Source organism: Colius striatus, chromosome Z (genome assembly GCF_028858725.1).
Source record: "Colius striatus isolate bColStr4 chromosome Z, bColStr4.1.hap1, whole genome shotgun sequence".
NCBI classification, from domain to species: domain Eukaryota; kingdom Metazoa; phylum Chordata; class Aves; order Coliiformes; family Coliidae; genus Colius; species Colius striatus.
The window spans coordinates 14,123,787-14,148,602 of NC_084790.1; the positions used below are offsets into that span (position 1 = coordinate 14,123,787).

The 24,816-nt window shown below is 39.7% G+C and overlaps 1 protein-coding gene across 1 annotated transcript in view; it reads left to right on the forward strand.

Annotated features, from left to right (window-relative positions):
* Positions 1 to 5,898: 5,898 nt before the first annotated feature.
* ACOT12 (acyl-CoA thioesterase 12) overlaps positions 5,899 to 24,816 on the forward strand; it is a 32,783-nt gene continuing 13,865 nt past the window's right edge. The window contains 8 exon segments of the mRNA XM_062018804.1: positions 5,899 to 6,024; positions 6,996 to 7,599; positions 7,601 to 7,625; positions 14,789 to 14,849; positions 16,016 to 16,117; positions 18,248 to 18,380; positions 20,522 to 20,672; positions 20,798 to 20,903. Coding sequence (XP_061874788.1) covers positions 5,899 to 6,024; positions 6,996 to 7,599; positions 7,601 to 7,625; positions 14,789 to 14,849; positions 16,016 to 16,117; positions 18,248 to 18,380; positions 20,522 to 20,672; positions 20,798 to 20,903 — 1,308 coding nt within the window.

Consider the following 24,816-nt stretch of genomic DNA (forward strand, 5'->3'; position numbering starts at 1 on the left):
AGATGCCTCTAGAGGCTTGTATTGTCATCTGTTGCCCTCTCCACTGATGTATCCTGCATGCTCTTAAAGGCCAACAATTAGGTGGAATGAGCCCTGGGATTCATATTTAGCTTCACATCTTTGTACACAAAAATGTATTTGAGCCTGGTATCTGCCAGAATAATGCAGCTCCTAAGAACCTGACTCACTGATATATGCATCTTGAGTGGCGTTCAGATGAGTGTCTGAATTCTTTAATCTCAAACATAAGATTTCTGCCCTATAATTGCTATTCATCTTCCTTCTTTATAAACAGGTTGAACTAAGGTGTTTAAACATCTCTGCCTAGAAATCCTCACTTTTATTTATTAAGTGGGCTCCCTCATTGCCTGCACTGATTCTTTCTTTGAGCGCAACACATGAAATGTAACCATTGCATAGATGAATTGACACCAGCAATAGCACAGGCTGCTTTTAAATCCAGCTGTGAGGTTGTAATAGAGATACTAATGTTCATAGCTTCTAGGGATGGATAAGGATTCCTGAGAACTTTAAGGAACAAATATTGTGAGAGTACAGGTAGAGATGGCAATTTTAAGTAAACTTGCAGTAAATGTATATGATTTCACATGCTGAGTTCAAGCTGATACCCAGTTTCAGATAGACCAGATCTTTGCAGACAGCATTGCTGTGGATTAACAAAGGCAATTTATAGCAGGATCCACTTCAGGCTTATACTATACACCTACATTATTCTAGTTCAACTTGATCTTTTTCTCCATTAACTGCTGGTATGAAACTATAGCAGCAGTTGTACCAATTCTTCTTGTGAGCTGAGGAACAGGTGAAGTTCAAAAGCTCAAATGTCATAACTTGCATCTTTTCACCTTCTTGAAATGTCCCACGTCCTCACAGCTGCACCTGACGCAGCAGCTGGCTCCAAAGTGGCCATATCACATCATCACATAAAAGTGGGTGTCATTTTCTTGTGAGTTTAACAGGAGCATTATTGATGCTTTTGCTTTATTTCCCAAGTTGTGAGTCATTCTGTGTTGAAAGTGATATGCATCTTGTGTAGCTAGGAATAGAAAAATTGATAATTGTTTGTTATGATATGCTAGTACAATCCCTGCTCTGCTGTTCAGTACTTTGAGTGCCAAGCTTAACCAAACGTCGTCTGTGTGGATTATCTTATTTCATAAGATAATCTATTACCTATATCTTATCTTTTTTAGCTCTGCATGAAAATGGGGATAATTTCCAGTTACTGTTTCTGAGTTCTCAGTGTATTCCAGGCTGAAAGTAGAATGGTTACAGTGGGAAAGATGCCTGTGGCAGCCTCTTCTGACAGTTTTTAAGATATATAAAGCCATTTTCTGTTGTCTGACACCCTTCCAGTTTTCTGGGTGGATCACCATGTTCTTGCATACCTTGATGGGTTATTGTCAGCCAATGGAGGAGAGCTCTCAACCCAGGAAGGGCAGAAATGTGGCAAGTAATGCACTATCTTCTACAGCAATCATTTTGGTTTAGTGCTTGACTTTCAGTTAACATTGCTGTCTTCAGTTACTATTTTATCATTCAGTATCTTGAGATGATGTGAGAAAAATATATGAATATATATCATTTACAAGAAATACGGACTTGCATCATGCCTTTGTGATTCTCTTCAGCTTCAGTATCTGTGAGCTATGAGCAAACTTCCTCCTTCTATTGGAGTGTGCTTTACTAAATACCAGCTGATGGCATCGTTAACACTGGCAATTTCAGTCTTCTGGGGCTAACATTTCTGTTTTCTTGGGTGAAAATGCTGGAGTATTCTCACCAGACACGAGCACAATGACGTATCACGGCAGTGCACGCTGTCTCTTAGTTTCTCTCTGTGTGTGCTTGCATGCTTGAAATGTGGAAATGTTGCTGTATAAATTGCTACATTGTTTACCCAATACCAGTGATTTTCTGCATTTCTTTTTTGCTCAGAACTCCCCTGAACTTTAAAGTTAGCAGTGGCTGGAAAGGGAGTTTTGGAAGCACAAAGGATTCAGGGAGCATTTCTTCAGTAGTTGATAGGCTGCTGTAAATTAATGTCTTCTCAGCAAAGAAATGTAGCATTTTAGCAGTAACTTCCCAGTGAAAACACTGAGTGTGCTTTAGATTTTAAAGAAAAAAAGTGTCAGACTGTGTAAATGTATCTCATTTAATTTTGATACTTAGCCAGTAATACTCGTGAGGTGTGAGCCTCAGTTTTATCTACATGTTCACGATACACTGACCAACACAGAAACAGCCGTGTTTTAGTATTGCAGCTAGACAAGAAATCACAGTTTTCAAGAGGTTCTGTTTTGATTTTCTCTCTTTTTGACATTTTCACCACAGAAGTATTTTTCTATATAGTTACCTGAGGCTTCCTTTCACCAACCAAAATAGTCTGTAGCCTTCTGCACTGTGAAAGGTAAAGCCCTGTAGAGAAATGTGGGCTTTGCACTTGCCCAGCACATCAGCAGAAATTTCATCCAAGCCATAAAAAGCCTCTTATGTTCTTCTGTGTTTATGTAACTAAAGCAATTAGGGATAGGAGCTTCAGGAATAATGAAGTCTCTCCATCCTCCATTTGCTCTCTCTCTGCACTTCATAGGGATTTAAGAATTCTTTTTTCCGAGGCTCAGCTGTGTCTCTTTAAACCAGTGCAGTCTAAGCATCGTATGAGGGTCAGCTTAGATAGATAGCGTTGAAGCATGAAACATTTACTTCTGGTCACAAGGAGTAATGCGTGTGACACTTGCAAACAAGTCTGATACCAATAATAAAAAGAGAACAAACCAACCCAAGATGGTACCGGTACCTCAGACTCTGTACTATGGAGGGGTTTTTGTCACTTGATTTTGTGGGAGAAGAGTTGGTGAATCTCAGATCACATGGGGAATTTTAGAAGTATATCACTCAACAATCATTTTATAAACTTCAAAATGCACTATGATTTATGACAAAAATGTATCTTCTTCTTCTTTGCCGACATGGTTGTTCCATTTGTGATCAGTTAAACTCAGCAGTTAATTTGTTGCACTGCCTAGCTGCATGACTTCATCCAGCGTACGTATGTACCTATGCAGCATTACTTTGAGTTTTGTATTTGAATTTGCAGTATTGATTTTTTTTTAATTTTACTTTGCCTCTGTTATTGGAATTGTAGTAAACATAATTTATACATATGATTTTACAACTGTTTTGCAACTGAAAAGTCTTCTTTAAATTGTAAAGTTCTATTGATGGATACTCATTAAAATGGTATAAGAATTATATTAACAATTGTTTTGTGTTTTGATGCTCTCTGTACATAAATATATGTCTATTTATCTGTTTAATGGTGCTTGTGTCTTGCAATTTTGGATACATTTTAGAATAAAGTTTCATTTTACAAGAAGTAGTTGTATTTTCACCAGCTGTGTCAAAAAAAAACCCCCCTTTTTTCCATGAATAACTAGGGTTATGAAGAAACAGTCCTGTTCTTAAAACATTCATAACTTCAGACAGTAATACATTTGTTTCAAGAATGTAGACATATGCAATCCTCAAAAATGCATAGCAATATTTACTGCAGTAACTCATATCTGTATTTAAAACATTAACAAAAGGATCCATTTCAGAGCCATGTCCTACAGCTGCCAACTCCATTGGCAAGAGGAGATTGTGAAGGTATTAACAATGTTAGGATGATCACCTTAGTCTGTTATTTTCCAAGGAAGGCCAAAGCTCTCCAGTGTTGTGTTCATCTCTTTAAACATGAAAGGAGATTTGGTAGAAAACTAACCTGCAGTTCTAGATTACAGGCTTCTGTGGAATCTTGGTTCTTAATCAGACCTCCTTTGCTACCTCCTTGTTCTATGCTGTTTCTCTGAAGAAATGCTAATCTGGGTGAGGTGCAGGTGGGGGGCAGCTGCACGATTAGTTGTGTGGGCTGCTAGATGTGTATGTGCCATAAAATTGAACAGTATTTCTCACTCGCTCTAATGGCTTTATGGAAAATTTGTTCACATCTAATGCCAAGCTCAATCTCTAATTAATAAAGAGCCTTACCTCTTCTAGCACAAGTCTTCTATGGGCATTGCACTGTGTCCTGTTTGTTGCAGCACTCATGAGATACTGCTGTTATTCTGCACAAAGCATTTTGAGTTATGTTGCCTCAGTAACAAATGCATGTTATTGGTAGATGACAACCTGATACCCATTCTGGTGTTTTCTTCATAAATGTATTCAAAACAGTCCTGCACCTGTTTCTGGTTTTACTATTTGAATTCGGTGAGAGAAACCTCAAACGATTTTATTGACAAAAACTTTTGCACACTGCATTAGTGAGCAACAGTTCTGAAGGCAAGTCTATTTCTTCATTAACCAAACTTGTAAAGTTGAGCTCTAATTCACTGCCTATTCTCATTTCAAAAGAGCTTGTGGTGACTCAGTGATATAAGGTATCCTCCATCCTCTTGCCATGGTGGGCATCAATGAAGAGAAATCTGATGGTTCACAAAGGTGCTTCTCAGAGAGTGCCTTAGCTGTGCCATGTAGGTCCAGCTGCCTGCACCTGGTGGTGCTGCCAGAGGTGCTGCTATAGGCTACTGTGCCATAAAAGATACTTCTCAACTGAGAAAGTACTGAAAAGCCCAGTTCTCTCTGAACTTGGGCCAGTAATTTAGTTTCTCTAATTTTTCAGCTATGAAAGGAGAACAATACCAACCTTGCTGGTATTTTCTGAAGACAAATTCACTGACGGTTGTAAAATACTCAGTAACTCCAGTGGAGACTGCGTAAGCAGCTGAAGGAGCATAAGGGACTGTAGAGAAGCGAGTTGCTGAAGCCAACCAAAGGACAGGCATTAGAATCTGTTACCTTGGCAGATAGAGTCCAGAAGGAGGAGCTGAAGGAGATGTACAGCTCACAAAAGCAGAGGCTTGTTTTGGGGAAAAGGTGTTTTCATTTGCAAGGTCCTTCACTCTGAGTCTACAGGTGTGTCTGCCAAGTACCCAAAGCAGTGCATTGCTCATTTGGATCCTGGGTGGCCTTTCCTTCTTGAAGGGCAGCTCCTACTTCCAACAGATGTATTTCGAATTATATCCTTAAGAAATCAAGAGGTATGTTCAGCTCTGAGATGTGTTTTACAAATACCAGATTTCTTTTATCCCAACAGAAATGAAAGGTTACCTTTTCTGTTTCTCTAAAACTCTTTCATACAGCCTAAGAGAAGTCTGCTGACCATTCACCCCAAACATATATTCCTCCACATACTTCAGAAAGTTGTAGATGTGTGCAGATTTAGATTTTACTTTTACCTCTCTGTGATACTAAAACCTTTGTAGCTCCTAATTACACAGCAGACAGCAGATATATTATGGTCCAAACACTGGGACTGCATTAAAAGGAAGTGGAAGCTACCTCTGAAAGAATGTAAAATAAGCATTATCTTATGGCCAACGAGCAAGCCTGGTCAGTGAGCACAACAAGGCACACCTGAAAACAAATTTATTAAGTACTGGCATAGACAGACAAAACACAAGTTAGAGGGTTTTTTAAAATTTTAAATAAAAAATAGTCCATTCCTTCTGAGATCCAGGATCCACGGTGTGACACTTTGATACGTTTTTGTCACCTGGATTGAACAGATGGAGCACTGGATTGAGCAGATGAGGAAGGAGAATATGCTGTCTGCATACTGTTTATAGCTGGCCAGGTAGCAAGGCTGAGGTATGGCACTGCCACTTCCAAAAAAAGCCTGTTTCTCTGCTTCACGGAAGGGAGTCAAAGAAGGAAAGAGAAATCAGTATTTTTTTTTTTTTTCTGAAGCAACAGAATAGAAATAAATGTAGGGAATAGCATAGCATGCTGATTTTCAGAGCCAGTATCCTCTGAAATGTAACTAGTGTGATGATGCTACAGCCATCCACTTGCTTGCTAGAAGAGTATGTGACAAAGAAACAGATCTTGTTAAAGTGCAATGATAGTAACAGACCATGTGGGAAGAAAATCCCTACTGCACTTGGAAACTCTGCCTCGGTGAGGCAAGTTGATTAAAATTCAACTTTTCCCGGCTGATATGGGTTAAATCTGGATATTTTAACAATGTGTAAATGACCGAGTATTCACGGGATAAATTCTGTTACGTATGCTTTTAAAATGATCTTGCTGCTCCATTGAAAACCATATTATTTACAGTACCTAGGGAGGAGAAATAACAGAGTCAAATATTAGCTTCCATAAAGACCATTTACAAGGTACACACTCAGATATGTTAAAGCAGCATGTCTGCTCCACCCACTGTCCCTGCCTTAACATCTGACAAGCCAGCCCTAAGCATCTCTAAACTGCCCTCTTGACATGGCTGAGCCTAATCATGCTGTATCCACAGCAATAGTGACATGTTGACCTTCCTGACCGATTAAAAAGCAATTGTGCTGCTCTTTTTCAGCAGTGCTTAACATCTTCATAGTTTGCCAGGGCAGCAACATCCTGCAGTACCTTACCAGCCATGTGAGGAGAAGGAGGAGGTGGAGGTAAAAAAACGAGCATTCTATGAGGTCCCCAGTTGTTAGCTAGTGTGGGAATACATGACGGGGGCTGCAGCCACCGAGACAGGTGTCAGCATGTCCATACTAGCAGTGACAGCGGCTCACCAGGCCGCAGCACCTTCCTACGGGGCTCGCTAGCATCTGCAGATGAGAATGTGTATTCCCTGGGCCCATCTGCTGGGCTGTCAAGTTGGTGACAACACGAAAGAGCAAGACTTCAAAAAAAGGGGGGAAAAAAGAAACCTGAGCAGATGATAAATGTTTAATACTTTAATTTCAGAACCTGGCAAGGGCACCGGCTCGTGGCTGGTCTGTCATGGTGGCGGCCGACGCCGAGCCTTGAGGCGGCCTCGGCGGGGCCGGGGCAGGAGCCGCGGGGGATGGAACCGGGCAGCCGGGCGGCAAAATCCGGCCCCGGCCCCGCTGCCGCCCTCTGCTGGCCCGCGGGGCCCCCGTTAGCGCTGCGGTGCCCTCTCGCCTCAGCCCGCTGGCTCCCGCCCGCCTCCTCGCCGCCGCGCGGCCACCTCCCGAAGCGGCGGTTCCACCTCAGCCCCGGGCGTCGGGGCGGGACCGGCCCGCCCCAGCCCCAGCGCTGTAGATAGCCTAGAGGCCGGGCCGGGCCAGCGACGCTCCGAGGTGGTGCGCGGAACGTCCTCGGCCGCCGCTGCCGCCCTCACCGGCGGCGCCACGGAGCAGCGCGGAGTGGCGGGCAGCAGCGATGTCTGCATGACCCAGACCGTCCTCCCGGCCCACTCCGACCACCGCGGGAAGCTTAGCACCGGTGAGCTGCTGAAGTGGATGCAAGCCACGGCCTGCCTCGCGTGTACTGCGGCACGGGCGGGGGCGCAGCGGCAGCCGCCGCCGCAGCGGCCTGGCCGGCTGAGGTGCGGGCGTGAGCGTCGCCTCGGGGCGGCGGGGACACGGCCCCTGCCATCGTTTGCCCCTGGGACTGCCTCTGGACCATCCATCCTTCCATCCGTCCATCCGTCCATCCCATCAGAAGTGCATCTTCAGCTCTTCAGCTGTGTGAGGGCTGCGTCTGTTTTCCTGAAAACCGGTAGCCCCATACCCTGTGTTTGACAATGACAGGTGAGAAGGAGGCCTTGCCCGTAGGGACTATGAGGGGCCGGTATTGGGGGGCGGGAGGGGTGGTTTCAGCCCGGGACAGTGTGTGAGATTTGGGGGTTCAGATGAGGAATGGGCATCGAGGGAGTGTGAAAGCTTTGGGGCTGGAGAGGGACGTTGCAGCTCTGGGCTGAGCAAAGAGAGGGTGGTTGGAGTGAGCAGAACTAAAGAAGAGAGCAGCAGAGGGAAAAACAGGATGGACAAAGGATAAATACTAGAGGAAGGAAAAGTACTAATTTAAGAATATTGGCACATGGCTGAGGAAAACAACCCAAACCCAACCAGAATGCAGAGCATTCTGTATCTGGTGTAACTCTGCTTTGAAAACTTTTTAAAAATCTACTCAGCTAACTTCTGTAAGTGAAAGCTACATGTAAAGCACTAAGAAAACCCCAGGCTCTGCCATCTCTGCTGTCAGTGAACTCCATTTCCAAGTACAGTTGCATACATTAGCAGTCCATAATGAGCCTTGCAGAGAACAGCGGGTGTATTTGGGGAACTCATATCTGGATGGTGTCTCCACAAGATGTGACCGTAGTGAGCTTGCTGCGTTGGTGTGTGCCATGCTTGGTGCAGATTTATGTAATCTGTATCTAAATCTTCCCATATAGAAAGAGTTGGGATCCTGGAGAACTTGTCCCACACAATAACCCAGAAATTACCTGACATGTAGCAGCTTTCCAATATGATCACACTTTTTTTTTTCTTGAGATATATTCTAGCACAAGGGAGTAATTTGATTTCAGCCCTTCAGTGATTTACCCCTTAACAGTGCTCTTTGCAGATTGACTCTAAACAGATCTCTGCAACCACTGAACTCGAGTCCCTGCTCAGCTGCTACAACTGTTCATCCTTGTTCCCTGGACTTTGGTTAAGCTGTGATGGTCTTCACCGGCTGCAAATATGCCACCGGAGCTTACTTTCAATAATTGCACTGACTTGGTTAGGCTTAAGATAGCTGCAGTCATTCACACAACAGGACTGATCCTATCACACAAAAGGGATTTTTAACATCCTTCCTTGCTTTGTTCTTATGTCACAGCAAACTCAACATGCCAGACAGGGATTTGTTTGGCTTTACAATCTTTCACCTGCATTAGTGCCAGCTGGTGCACTTACAAGTGCGCAGGCTTTATACCTTCGTCATATCATATGCTGCTGCTTTTGATGTGATCCACCTGGCTGGCTTCTTCCTCACTTTTGAAGCTATTTGTGACTGTCACAATCTTATTCATCACCTTACATTACCTATCACAGTGACATCTCCAGCCTCTTAGTTGTCAGTGACCTTTTCCTTTTCACTGCAGTTTGCTGTGTTTCTCATAATTGCCTTCATGCAATTTTATCGTAGATTTTCAAAGGAAATTCCTCAGATTCTGGTATAACTCACCATGGTTTAAGCCTAGCCAGCAGCTAAGCTCCATGCAGCTGCTCACTCACTCCCCACTAGTGGCGGGGAGAAGATCAGAAAGAATATAAAACTTATGGGTTAAGATAAAAACAATTTAATAGTGTTAATGCAGTATAATAATAATTTAAAAGAATATAACAAAAAAGAGAAAGAAATTAACCCCAAGGAAAGACAAGTAATGCAAAATACAATGCTTTCCACCTGCTGACAGATGCCGGGGTGCCAATCTCTCCCTCCCTACCAACTCCCCCCACTTCCAGTGCAGCGCATGATGTCCCGTGGTATGGAATAACCTTTTGACTACTTCAGATCAGCTGCCCTGGCCTTACTCCCTCTCAATTTCTTGTGTACTTCCATGGTGGCAGAGCATGGGAAACGATAAAGTTCTTATCTCATGGTAAACACTAATTATCAACAAGAAAAACATTAGTCTCAGACTAAATCCAAACCACAGCACTGCAACAACTACTAGGGAGAAAATAACTCTATCCCAGCCAGGGAAAATTAACTCTATCTCTACCATGATACTCATGCACCATCCTCTAACTCCTCCAAACTTTTTATTGCAAAGCTCACTAAAAAATATCAAGCTTCTGGGGAGGGAGAACTCCTGCCTGTTGTGCAGTGCTCTGTTCTAGGTTTCCCGCTAGTCCTTTTTTTTTGGCTCTGTCACTCAGGAAAATTTTTGGAGTACAGTTCTCTATGTTTATACAGCCGTTAGTGTGGTGGGGTTTTAACCTCTGACTTGGAACTCTAGGTGCTATGGTCAAAGAAGTAATAAATCACAGTAACTTGCTGTAAAAAGATACCTACTGGGCTGTTAAATATGAACAGTACAGAAGATGTTCACCATTTTCCAGATTAACTTTCTTCATTAATACAAATAGGGTACATTGTTTTTCAAAACCAAATGTATCCTAGGGAGATGAAGAACACAGTTCAAATTTTGTTTAAAATATTTTACAGTAAGTAAATAATTGTAATTTTTTAAAAATCTTGGTTGTGTTTGGTTTTATTTAATTCCTGCATTTTTAGTACAACACCGAGGGCATGTACTTCGCTGTTTTCCACATCTGTGACTAATAAGCTAATAGATGTTTCTCCTGCATCTGAGAATACTCAGCTGTCATAAAACTTCCACACTGGTTTAACATAGCTGATAATCACAACATGCTGTTTTGAGGGAAGTTGCTGGGATTTCTGGAGGCTTGTTAATGCTTTGTAGATCTTTTCATCCTGCAACCTGTTTGTTACTACTCTTTCACCAAAATGTTAATTTTTAGAGAAAGACCTTAAATAGAGCTTTTCAAACTGAGTGGGATCATTGTCATCATCCAGTCTCACCATCTGATTATACTTTGATTTCATAGTAAATATTAACTTTAATCTTATTTAGCTTCTTTTTCCCTCCAAGGAAGGGGTCCTCTGCAGATTTGCATTAGGGTGATCAAAAGAAGAACTGGGATCTCCCATGTTTCGTCTTTGGCTGTCTTACACAAGTATCTAAGTGAATAGCTTGCTGCAAATGCAATGTGGTAATTGTGTGTCCCTGTCTCTCTTTTGAAGCTGAGAAACATGCTGGTATGACATACAGTTTGAAGAGGCTGTCAGGTATAAAATAAGCTAGCAAAAGTCAATTGTCTTCACTCTGGAGATACTTATTTAGCAGAGATAATCTGAGGCATTATAAAAATCTAAGATAGCAGACCAATGCCCTCCCCAGAGTCACAGAGCTGAATCTCAAAATATCTCTTTTCTAACTGTGATAGCCTGAACCACCTAGAAATCAGATCAATTTCACAGGTCAAAAATAAGATGTAGTTAGTTTGACTTGGCAACCCGAATGCCAGATAAGGACCTGATGGCCTAGTGATCTTTGGCTATAGTTAAGGTGAATGCCGCATGCTGTTATGTATCTCTGCTAAGTAAGGAATACATACCTGTAACTCTTTTTTAAATTATTTTTCTATTGTTGCAAGTGCTCTTTCAGTTTGATTCTTACAATCTCTTTCTTTCAGCTATTTTAAAAAAATGTATTAATCTAACAAAAATGTTTTGTATTTATGAGCGCTGAACATTGACTGAGTCTACAAGATAATATAGGACTTGATGGTTAACTGTTTTTCATGATTTTCCAAGGGTGAAAGACTTTTAGAAGAAATAGCACATTTATTCCTAAGCTTTATCTTTACAGAAACTTAAAGCCATTACTTTGTGGGATTTGTGTTTTTATACCTTTCAATCTGGAAATTGGATGGGGTGGATGTAGTTACACAGAGCAATGCACACGTGATTGTCTTGACTGTGAACCAAGCAGCACTGCCAAATGCACAGCTGATGTCAGCTTAAAACTCTTTGCTGTGCACTAGTGAAGAAAAAGCATCCTCTCACACATCTGATTTTTAGAATAGTGGCCATTAGGATGAGAACTGGAACCAGGAATGAAGAAGGTAACATACTGAATCTAGAACTCAAGAGAATTTCTTGTTCTGTTTTACAAAATTATTTATCCTACCTGTAATTGTTCACTAGTTTTAATTTTTACTTAGTAAAAAATCCTGTCTGTAAGAAGTCTAATCAAAGAGTCCTACAAATGAAGTCAGGTCAATGTTTTCCTTTCAGGCATAATATTTCAGACTTCAGTAGCTTCACTGCAATTTTCTGTCTCATTTCTGAGAGCAGAACATGGCTTTTAAGATATCATTAAAATAAATTTCTTTTCAAATTTGTTTCTAAGCGTGTCTCTAGTTCTCCTTGCACTTGTGGTACCAGTATTTCATTTTTAATAGGAGTATAGGGTACAGGCATAGTAACTGTGAAGTGGTTTCAGTAATTATTTTTCAGCCTCAGGTCATCTCTTACACTCTGTAGCTTATTGTGTAATTTCCTAAAGTTTACCAGATCTTGTTGATTATACTAACATCTTGCATAAATGAGAGAGTTCTTGTCTCTCACTCTAGTAAATTAAAAAAGATGTTTTGTAAGTTACCTGCTGTAAGGTTTCATTTACCTATCTCAGGTTACCAAATGTTCTGTAGGGCTTACTCTGCTGTGCATATTTCTTTTCAGTTGACATGGTAACAGAGATTTCCAGAAATCTATTCATTGCAAAATTCAGTTTTATGCCATGATAATAAATAAATGCTTCCTCTTTATCTTTCAATATAAAGCAGTTCAGTGACAGTAAGGACAGCTGTTTTTAAATCAATTTAGATTTTGTTAGTGTTCCATATGTTAGTCATATTAAATGAATTCTGATATATTTCAAAAGCTCTTGGCCAGTTACAGGTGAAAGTGTGATGTTCTGTGACTTCTGTCCCCACGTTATCTGTTTGAATGCCCAATCTGATCAGTTCTTTTGGCTTAAATGCATCAGTTTGTCCAAAGTCAGAATATGTGATAAAACATTAAAAAAAAAAAATTGAAACAGTTCTCAAAGGTATATGAGAAGAGATTTCTCTATCATACAGTCTGACCACCTCACTTCTGACATCTTTATTTTCTGAGATAGCCTCAGACCCCAAAGAACTACACTTTCATACAATGAAATGTGAGTCCAGCTGCACAGGCTGCTTTGAGCACCAGGGGCAACATCTGTTGGTTGAGGTGCCAAATGTCTGTCTGGTCCAAACCTGTCTGGGCTCTAGGGACTGGTATCTCAGGCTGACTGAGATCATGTCCAGCTTTGTTATGTTGTTCCCACCCTACAATTTCCTCAAAGGTCGACAGACCCAGACTTACCTCTCTCAACCTCTCTTACACAATCCTCTCCCACAGAAGGAGAGAGGTCACCAGGGAGGCATCACTGACAAAGGTGAAATAAACAATCTTTGTACAAAATTGCATCTTGACAGTAAGGCTGAGGCAGAGAGCTCGGCGGTCCCTGATGGGACCTAATGGACCATCCAGCATCACAGTGTTTTTGACAGGGACCATGATGTCTTCTGAAAGCATCTGTAGGGACTCTGAATTCTCCTGTTTTTTTTTTTTTAAGGAAAGCTTCACACTCACTATCAGCATGTGTCACATTCAACCGCAGAGTTCATTTAATGAATATACCTTGTATTTTTAATTTCCTCTACTGCTGTGTTCCTGTAATCCTCTTGGGAGTTTTATGAGAGACAGAGAAGCTTTAGAGATGTTTCAAGGTACTTGACTGAATTGTCTCTGTGGTTTTAAAGCCTTTTTACGAGGCCATAATGTTAACTTCTTTTCCAAGCTTAAATGTAAATATTATGTTATTGTTCTGAACATATTCTCTTTTTTTTTTTTTTTTGGTAAATAAGCTGGTGGTTCCCTTAGCTGTGCAGTTTAGAGCTATTACATTAATGATTGTGCTTTTTCTTTGCAATGAGTGATGGAAATCACCTGAGTAGGTTCTTTAAAAGCTAATGAGGACTATGTATCTACAGATGGTCTTAATTCTTTCCTCGAAGAGTTGTTTCCCCCCTTTTTGCTCAACATCTTCAACTTCTGTTCTTGAATGTGAAGACGAAGAATTAAGTTCTGTGTAGCTGATTGTTTCTGTCTGTTACTGTAAAGGAGCAGGTTTCCTATTCCACATTCACATACATGTTTGCTGACAATTTGTTTCAATCTCTAACATTGAGAGGAGAAACTTAAGAAAAATGCTACTTATATATATATAAATGTCAAAACCCTGTTAATTAAATCAGAGAAATTATGAAGAAATTTTATTTCTGTAAGCTAGGGTCATAACTGTGCCAAATACTTGGCTGTAAATGCCTATTTCATAGGTATTCGGTGGTCTGAATTACATTTTGCAGTCTTGTATGTAGCTAGCTACACTTTGCCTGCTCTAGTAGCAGTTTTAAGTCAGTCTAACTTCCATGAAGTCAGTGGCCTGATTGCCAGTTATTTTGCCTGTGGTTCTAACCTAACATACACATCATGTCCATTTACTGCTTTGCTCAGTAAGACTTTAGGGCAAACTGCTTTCCTTCCATCCTTTCAAGGTTTCTTTGTGTTAGGATATGATGAGGGGATTGAAAACAAAAGGTGCTCTTGTAATCAACACGTAGGAGGTACTTTAGACATTTCAGAAGGAAAGAAATTATTTTTCCATTTAAATTAGATTCTTTGTAGGTAAAAAGATATTTCTGTTTAAGTATTCTATGGAGGTAAACAGGAAAGAGTTCAAAGCTATGCTGTAAGGACAGAGGGGACATGCTGCAGCCCTATTCTTGGTCAAAACTAGGAAAGTGAAATTTTTCCCCATCCTTAAAAGATGTCAAAGAACACTCTTTGTCCAGGAATTATTTCCTCATGTGCATGTATCTGTATGCTACAAAATTCCTATGGAGTCTATCTTGTATGATTTTGCAGTTAGATATAGTCAGTGATTTGCTGTAACTCACAGCAAAGTGTGCCTTTGAACAAAAGGAGAATCTAGCCCAAATTTTTTGAGGGAATTGGGTCCTAGAGTACACCCGATGTCACACAGACATCAGCAAGGAGAAGACATGCTAGTATTAACCTTAGGCAGTTTTGTGACTACTAAAGTTGCTACCAAGTATGATTGAAATCTGGTTGATGAATAACAGTGATAAACCTTTTCCTGTGCATTTTCAGTACAGTATGTAAGACACAGGCTTATTAATGATTTTCTTCACTATTAGGTATATTTATATATGTAGGTTCAAACCTTTATTAAGCTACATGAATGCATACCATAAGCTGTTATTCCTCTTAACAGTATTGGACAAGTTGTTGTCATCAAAGCAAAGGTGAACAGAACATTCAAAATCAGCATGGAGGTAAGAAATCATTACTATCATTCCTAGAAATATGTAAGGAATTAGAGGAGAGGTGGGAGGAGTAGAGGAATGTAATATGGGTCCAGTCATATTTGCTTCAGAAGGAGCTTTGTGCAGTTATCTTAACAATAACACTGCCTAATGAAACTCTGGTCTCATAATAGCTACTATAATTGCATGTTTCCAGTAAAATAATCCATGTCAAAATAGAGACTGGACCTTGAAGACTCAAAATTCTTGACAGATATAATTGAAAGGATGGGGTAAGTGGCTGTAGACTTTTAGAATCATTTGAATTGGAAAAGACCTTCAAGATCATGGAGCCCAACCATTAACCTAGAACCCCCACGCCCACCACTAAACCGTGTCCCTAAGCACCACATTTACACATCATACAAATACCTCAGGATTGCTGGTCCGGTCCAAAGCTATTGACCTCTAAGCAGTCTTTGGATCAGAGCTAGAATCCTCTGAAGAGATAGAGTTCTAAGTTTTTTGAAAACTTCTGATAGAAAAATAATAATGTCAGGTGCATGCATGTTCTTGTTCTTCATATTGTAACAAATATGCAGTGCATTGCCCTGTCAATTACTTGAAATCAGAATTGAACCTTAAGGATACTTTTCTCTACATCATGTCCAAGTCTAGTTCTCATTAGCATTAATGGGAGTGATGCATCTCACAGAGAAAGTAATCCAAAAGGCTCTAAAAATTAGAAAAAGATCAAAAGCTTTGATACATGTCACATCAAGCCTGTCTCACAGGGTTGAATACAGTGTTTCAACTTCAAGTGTTTCATTGTGTTCTATACATTTGTACAGACTTTTTTTCTCAAACAGATCTTTAGTATTCAGATGGAGACTCCAAATGGCACATAAGTAAATAGAAAGAGATATCCATAAAACTAAATCCAAGTGTCTTTTTTGACCCTACAAAACTGATGCTAAACATACACATGCAGTAGTCATAATGAAAACCTTTTCAGAGCTCATTGAATATTGTGATATTCTTGTGTGTTCAGAGATATATCAGTCATAGCAGAGCATTTTTTTTACCTTTTTTCTTTTAGATTTAAGAGACTGAACGTGACTGATTTGACAAACACTGCACCATTTTGTCTCCACTCAACTGACGATGAAAATACTTTTTTGTCTCCTTCCTTCTAGGTTGGCATCAAGGTCATGGTAGATGATGTTTTGTCTGGTGTTGAAAAAATTGTGACCGTGGCATGTGCAACATATGTAGCCAAACCAGGTGACGATAGACAGGTATTGCTTCTGTTTTCTGCATTTGAAGCTAGCATGACTGAATCTGTGTGAAATAACACAACTTTTCTTGTTGTGAAACACAAGAAAACGTTCATACCTGTTTATTCTGATTAGTAATAGGTAAACAACATGAATTCCAGACTACATGGAGATATTTTTTTTCCTTACATCTCTTCTCTGAAGTTGTTAGGAGTTTTTTTTGTTTCCACTTTCTCTAGTAACAGAACTGGTGTCACCAGAGGCATGCACTCTAAGAGTGAATCTGCACAGTCTCTCTATCCTTTTCAGAAATTAACCTGTATACGTCTTTAAATCTGCAAGGGATGAAAGCTGGTTTTCTTTATCCTTCACTCCCCCTTTTGAGGAGCTCATTCAGACATCACTAGTCAGATAAAAGACATTCTTTTTAAGCTAGCTTCCAGTCTAAATTAATTCTTGGACATTTATGTTAGTTTTCATTCCAATGTTGTTTCTTCTCCCTGGTGTTTGGCTCCCCAGAGATATTTAGAAATCAGTCACAGAACTGTTTGGCCTTCACTTTGCTGTGACAAACAGTTACAGTTCTTTTAAAGTTTTCATATGAGAAAGGCCAAATATTCCTCAAGTCCTCTTAATAAGCTCTCTTTGTATGTGGTATTCTACTTTCTGGAATATGAGAGATGAGAATTATTTGTCTGACTTATCTGTCTTGTTGAATGTGTTATGATGGTGCATCTGTCTTTTTAACAACTGCCGCAGATTGACAGAGAGCAGTCATCCTGGAGCAATTAATAGACCCAATGATTTCTGCTTTCTCTTCTTCAGTGATTTATTACAATTTGCAGAAGAAACAAATTGGAACAATGATACCAAAACTAAAGCCCAGTTTATCTCTGAAAGGTTAATGACTAAATTGGTTAACTTGAAAGCACAAAAATAATATAAAGTAAGGGTTGTTTGCTATTAGCTTGATATCATATGCATGGCATCAACCCATTTAACTTTTGCCTAGATTTCCAGGAAGGTTAATTCAGGGTTAAATTGATGATGATTATCTAAGATCCGGCTTAAGTCAGGAATGCGCCAGACAGAGTTTGAGACCTTAGTTCAAATTCCATCACAAATTAAAGTCTTGGAGAGAATAAAGATATTTTTCAATTTTTCTGACAACTGTTGCAAAAGTTGTGCAAAGAATAACAGGTATGCACTTACCATCTTAATCTTTTAGCTGAGATACCTGGAAAAAGCTAGGAGGCTCTTGAGGATGGCCAGAAAAGAGACAAGGAAACTGCAAGAGGGTTTGAGTGAAGGCTCAAAGACGGGCTAACATTAGCAGCACCACTTCAGGACAGATGATGTTGAATTTGTCTGAGTTGCAGTGTGTGCATATTATTTTAAGGTTTCTGAGACTAGGCCTTGTAGACAAATCACACAAGTCAGTGCTCAGTGACACTTCTGCAGTATTTATCTAAATGTGATAGTTTTTTTAAGTCAGCACTGGTTTGGATTCAGTTTGTAAATTGAATTGATATACTTGAATTTGCACAGTGAATTTACTTTACACTTAAAGGAAAAGAAAGTATGATCTTAGCAAGAGAAGGGTGTGTGTCTAGGCACTAGTAGTGCTTCAGGCTTAAACGTTTAGTTTAAAGCTGCTGCATTGCTGAATGTTCATGTGTTTCTCCTCCATATCAGAAAAACAATACTTCTTTGAAAATAAGTCCTCAGATAGAGGGAACAGGCTGTGGGAGTGGGAGTAAGCTCTGAGGTACACTTTCTTGTAGACTACACCATTGATCAATGTGACTGGACTGTTAAAAAATTGACACTCAGGTCTTCATATGAAGACAATAGTTTTTCTATTTCTTTCTTTTTTAAATGAGAACGATCTTAAACTTTGTGTGCTCTCATGGATGTTTGTATTTAAAAGCTAAAAACAGTTTGTCGTTGAGTTTTAACAAATTATTCTGAAAGGATAATGCAGGATCTCTTGAACTTTAACTCTGTGCTTGTTTGTGTTAGTAGAAGTGTCATCTTGGACAGTTGATAGCAAAAGGTTGTAGAAAATGCTGATACCATTTTCAGTTCAAAGTGCACTTTGTTATGATTATCACATTCATAACTTTTTTTTCCCCCTTCCTATTTGCATAGGTTGAATTAGAACCTGTAAAGCTTGTGTCTGCAGAAGACTACATGGAGCATGCCATGGCTATTGAGAGAAGAAAAATCCATCTGAACTACAATGAGGTCTTTAAGAACCTAATGCAGGAGAGTAATAATGAAGGTGATTACAGTGGTCAGCGTAGGAAACAGAACAAGTGAATTATGGGCAGCTGAAAGGGAGTAAAAAAACAGAAAAAAATCTGAATAGAGATCCTTGAGGCAGTGGTATCATGTAGAAAGCGTGTGTCAGATTTATGAGAGTGTGTAAGACAGTTATTCTAACCGAGTGGTATTTCTTTGTCTTTTAGAAATTCCAGATTTTAGAATGTAGGATGGCAGACTGAGTGTGCATTAAATAGATGTGAAACGGAGATCTTCATGTAGATTATACATTTAAGGTTTAATGGTTCACAGAGAACATGACAATACAGTAATAAAGACCTATGACACTAGTAGTGTAGACAGAAGGATACAATTCACTCAGGCTGTGTCTTTGCAAGAAAGCACTAAGAACTATATTTATGTCATGCGATTTTCCCAGCAAGCACAAGAAACTTCATTATGTGACTGTCCAAAAAAATAACTTCTCATGATCAAATTAGAAAAACTGACCCAAGAAATAGGTTCATCTTTATTTCTGATAGTAATCTCTGTTCTTAAAGACAGTTTTGCTCAAAAGTTGCTTTGTTCCCCTGCAAAAGAAATTATTCACAAGTTAAGAAATATGCTGGTATTTTGAAAATTCAGCTGTAACTGTATGTAAACAACAGATTTTATGTGGTTTTACTGAGGAAAGATGAAACCTGTTTTAAATATAATTTCTAGTCCTAACAATTTAATAAAGCTGTGTAGAACTGAAGAGACTTGTTTGCACAAGCAAACCAATTATTTGTCTTCATGGCAACTGTTTCATAAGAAGCAGCTTAATACCATGAAAGACAAATCAGAGGTTGATGATTTTGGTTTCTGCTGTCCTGCTTGGAAACTTCCTCAAAAGATCTTATCACTGATAGCACCAGTTCACCTCCTTAAGGAGACAGAACAAGCCAAACAAGGGGAAGAGAGAAGAAAATACTGCATGTAAAGACTGCCAGATAACAAAATAGGTGTAAAACTTATCCAGAAAGTGAAGTTTGTCTTCTCAGTGTATCTTATACAACAACTTAAGTAGATCCAAACTACAAGTTAGTCAAATGTGTCCACACATTTATATAATCGTGAAGTTAGTTAATTATGGCAAAAGTTCAATTCAGATTGAGTAACTTCTAGCACAGATATGCACTTTTAAAATGACTGACATTATCTCATGCCTAAATAATTTCTTGCAAAATATAATTGAAAAAAAACAAAGATCAGAGTGAGCATATGTAGTTAAACATTCGAAAGTGGAATTGGAAATGCTCAGATAATGGCAGATGGTTACAGATTCAGATCCATGTTTCTCTCTTGTATGTGTTCTACATTGTCTGTGGTAGTAATAAGATTTTTAACAGGTTATTAAATAATCACGTCGTTCTGTAACCTTAATTAGACACATTTACACAGGTGTGCTCGTCATACACAGTTGTGTTACTTTTGGCTGGAGTAAAGTTAATATTTTTCACAGTAGCTACTATGGTGCTAAATTTTGGATTTGTGTTCATAATTCAGGGATGATTTGTTGCTTCTGAGCAGTGCTCACACAGAGACAAGGCCTTTTCTGCTTCTCACCCATCACTGAGGATGCTGGGGGGCACAAGATGTTGAGAGGAGACACAGCTGGGACAGCTGACCCAAACTGACCCGAGGGATATCTTTGACCATATGATGTCATGTTCAAATGTCAAAGTCTATGAAAGACATTTGGATAAGTGATAAACTCTTCTGATAACTTCTATTAGAGGTCATGCATAGCAGCTATGAATAATCTCAAGCACACGCTGAGGCTTCTGCCTGCACTCACAGCTAGCTGAGTTTCACAGTAACTGCTTCTGACATTGCTTCTTTAAAGGATATAGTGAGAGCTGGGACGGATCACTGCGCTGTGAAAGACTGCGGAGTGCAGCATCCCTCACCTCTTATGTCTCTTGAAAGAAGTACAGAGCAAATCTTCAATCTCTTGCTTCCCTTCCAAAGAATAGAAGTCTTCTGTGTCTTTCTTTTTTAATTCTTTCCATTGTGTGTGAAGCAAATTGCACACTTCAGTAACTGGGGATGTTTTCTTCTTGGCTAGCAGAGTTACTAGCTGAAATAATTTGTTGATACTTTGCTGCTATATTTCAGGTACTTTTGAAGAGAAAGGTACAGTTTCAACTGACCTTACTCATGTACAGACTATTGAGCTTGTCCATCCTCCTCATGTAAACCATCATGGAAACACTTTTGGTGGCCAAATCATGGCTTGGACACAGACAGTGGCAAGTATTTCAGCAAGGTGCTTTTCTACATCATAGTCTTTGCATATGGTTCTAAGTGAATATGATTTCAATAGTAAGAGTTTCACAGAGATTTATTTTATAAAAAACACTCACCCAAACTTTTATGACTTTTCCCCCTTAGATTGCAGGAGGCCTTTGAACTACTTATGTGGTACAGTTCCCACAGCATGCCACACCACTGTGGGAGTCAAAATTATTCTTCTTCAGCTACACATGTAGAACCTAAGGCAAAAGAGGCCATGTTATCCTCCTGAGAATCTCTGCAGAAAGTCACTTTTGGATGTAGCAATAGAAATTTGGCCTCTTTGTGGTTGATGCAGTGTTTTAAAGCCAGAGTTGTTAAGTCAGGATAAAAGTAATACTAACCCTGTATCCATTGATATCCAAAAATTAACAGCCTTGTAAATCCTAGTCTGCAGGTCTTGTGCCAGCAGAAGGAATAACTCACAGGAAAGAATCAAAGGAAACAGGTTCTGTTTTGTTGGTGTGCACATAGAATGGATGCATAAACTTCAGCAAGTGACTTCACCTTTCAGTCTCTCTGAGTTGCACATCCTATGGGTTGTAATATTGTTAGCAGCTTAAAAGGCTCTGACATCTTCAGGAAATAAGTGCAAAGTGTTTTTGTGACATAGCCTAGTATTTCTTGTCAGTATGGCCTAGACGTATAATCATTTAATTTCTCTTCCTCTGAAATCAAACTGTTTTCTCCCTCCTTGTTCTTGGATGTGATACAAACCTTCTTTGCAAGCAACACTTGAGCTTCTGTTTGAATTCTTTCATACCAAGTGACCTAATTCACTGCAGGGATGTTAGATATGTTTTCACTTTTAACTTTAATAATTAAATGACTTCTCCATTCATTATTCATATAGTTGTGATTTGTAGCCAGTAGTTGTACTAATAACAACAGATTTTCTGCAGTGGTTGGATAAACAGCTTGTTTTAGCTACATTAGAATGCACTGACCTCACCCTAGTGTGTAATTTCATTGGCATCAAAGGGATTGTTTCAGATTTTTGCCGTAATATGACCCAAAATATTTACCTGTTTTCGTTTGACAAATTTTCCCTAGTGAGAGTCACATTGAAGTTTAAAAAGAGAAGGAAAGCATCAGCAAACCAAGTACTCAAAAGATTTTCTTTGAATTAATGAATGCCAAACATGATTTGTCATGCTGAAAATTTCAGGAGTAATAGCTGGTGACAGAAGCTTGTTGGAAACAGAAATTTTGTATTTTATGCTTGAGAAATAACTAGTCTTGCTAGAAACCTTTTGTGAGGCCACTCACAGTTAGACCTGACTTTTGAAGGTGCTAGTTAAGAGTTGCTATGGCTGCAGACTCTGGTGGAGAAATGGAAGAGAAAGCTTAACCTTTGCCAAATACATTTCTAAGGGCATTTTAAAGGTTAATCACACTCCTTCTGCCTTCTCCCCCCCTCATTTTTTTGACTGGACAGTAAATTAACATCTTGCAGATGGCAATCAAGCCATTTGAATATTAGCATTAACTTGAACTGGATCTGTACTATTTCAGACGCAGTAAAAGCATTCAGGAAAAACTGAATATTTAGGCAAAGTTTGTTCCTCTCCCGTTTTCAATAATATTGTGTTTGCATCCTTTTAGTAAATGTTGTAAACAAGATCATCATTTAGTATCCTAAATCAGAAAAGCAAATTATTCTTAATGAAAATACAAAGTCATTTGATTGTATTAGTCCCTTAAAAAGATGTTACAGTCAAGTAAATAGTTACAGATAATCATTTATGTTTAACAATAGTGGTACACCAGTTTGCAGAGCACAGATGAATTAAAAGCTAGAAACGTTACAAGGCTGTATTTTGAAGTTTAAAGATTGTACAATGAAAAATCTCAGATGTGTATATGGGATTCTTATTGAAGAGTTTTGCACACACACATGAGGACAGAGTAGGTTTTTTTTTTTCAAAGTCTGAAAATAAATGGCATTATTGTGTATTCTTCCCTATTCATGTGATGCGCTGACATCCCAGTAAAGAGTGGTGATTTGGCTACATTTAGAACTGCTGAAAAAACCTAATGTTTGCATTTTTCGGAGACCTTCCAAACTGGGTCACATTTCCACAAACGCTTAAGCTGTATCTGTACTGCAGATTTCTTCTGGAATGTCTGTGAAGGTGAAAGAAGCAATGACTTGCTGGAATTCCCTAAAGTACATGGTCCAGTATTACAAAACTTTTCCTTTAGTACTATAGCTGGGTTTGATCAGGTGTATGGCTGTTGTCCACCATACCAGTCCAAAGAGCAGCTTTGCTGGTATGCACGTGGAAAGGATACTTGCCTGGAATAGACAATCTTCTGTACTAGACCAGCTGTTTTAGCAGAGTGGCTACAGCCTCTTCCACAAGCAGTTCAAAGAGATGCACTAGAACTAGAACTGAACCTGACTGCATATAATGAACACAATACAGAAATCATAAGAGACAGGTTAGCAGACACACTATGCAATTGGAAGGACAAAAGGAACAGAATTACTCGGATTTATGTGTTTGTAATACACTACTGTGCCCTCAGCTTTTGAAGCTTAGTCAACAGTTCTGTGTCTCTGAGTTGATAAGTGGCCAGTTCAGTATCCTTCTGTCCCTTTGTATATGCAATGATGAGTTTCCCACCTCAGTGCCAGTAACAGATTGCACATAATTTAGTAAACCAGCTTTTTATTCTTATTTCATACAACACTAGCAGAAAACATCTGACAAATAGGCAAAAAAGTACAGTTGCTAAAAAGGATAGACTGACATTGGTTTGCTTGAGTATTGTTTCTACTTCTCAGCCTTCCTATTCAGATTTCTTCTAATTGTTTAAAGGCATTTAAATGATCTGGCATATTTACATACTGAGTAGTGTTCTACTCTCCATGCAGTCATATAGAAATTAATGAAACTCTGTGAAGTAAGTGGTTACTCTGCAGGTAAGGGATTCATGGTCTGGCTCCAAAAGAAGGTAATATCAAGCAGTGAGAATTAATTAGTGTTTGTAAAGTTGAAAATGAAACAGCATGGCATAAGTGGTATTATTACATTTGAAGCTGAAATTATATGCTCTTGAAGCTCAATATGTTAATGGCAGTGGGTTATGGAATAACTGTAATACAGTGATCTTCTAGGTTATCAAAACCTTGTTGTTCTAATCATTAGCCACTTCAAACCTAACAAATGAGGTCTTTTCACATGTCTGTATGATGCATATCTATCTCTCATGCTTTCTTTTTCAGTCACCTTTGTTGTTCACTTCCTGTCTTTAAAGAGATCATAGAATCATAGAATGCTAAGGGTTGAAAGGGACCTTTAGAGATCATCTAGTCCAAGCACCCTGCAGAAGCAGGTTCACCTAGATCAGGTCACATAAGAACATGTCCAGGCGGGTCTTGATGACCTCCAAGGAAGGAGACTCCACAACCCCTCTGGGCAGCCTGTGCCAGGGCTCCCTCACCTGAACAGTGAAATAGTTTTTTCTTATGTTTAAGTGGAACTTTTTGTGTTCCAGCTTCATCCCATTACCCCTTGTCCTGTTACTATCTACCATAGAAAAAAGGGATGTCCCAACCTCCTGACACCCACCCTTTAGATATTTATAAATGTTAATAAGATCACCCCTCAGTCTCCTCTTCTCCAGAATAAACAGCCCCAGTTCCCACAGTCTTTTCTCGTGTGAAAGATGCTCTATACCCTTGATCATCTTGGTGGCCCTGCGCTGGACTCTCTCCAGAAATTCCCTGTCCCGCTTGAGCTGAGGAGCCCAAAACTGAAGACTCCAGATGAGGTCTCACCAGGGCAGGGAGAGAGGGAGAAGAACCTCCCTCGACTTGCTGGCCATACTCTTCTTGATGCATCCCAGGATGCCATTGGCCTTCTTGGCCACGAGGGCACATTGCTGGCTCATATTTAGTTTATTATGAATCAGGACTCCTAGGTCTCTCTCTGCAGAGCTGCTCTCCAGCAGGTCAGTCCCCAGCCTGTGCTGGTGCATGGGGTTGCTCCTCCCCAGGTGCAGGACTCTGCACTTGTCCTTGTTGAACCTCATGAGGTTCCTCTCGGCCCAACTCTCAAGCCGGTCAAGATCCCGCTGAATGGCAGCACAGCCTTCTGGGGAATCAGCCA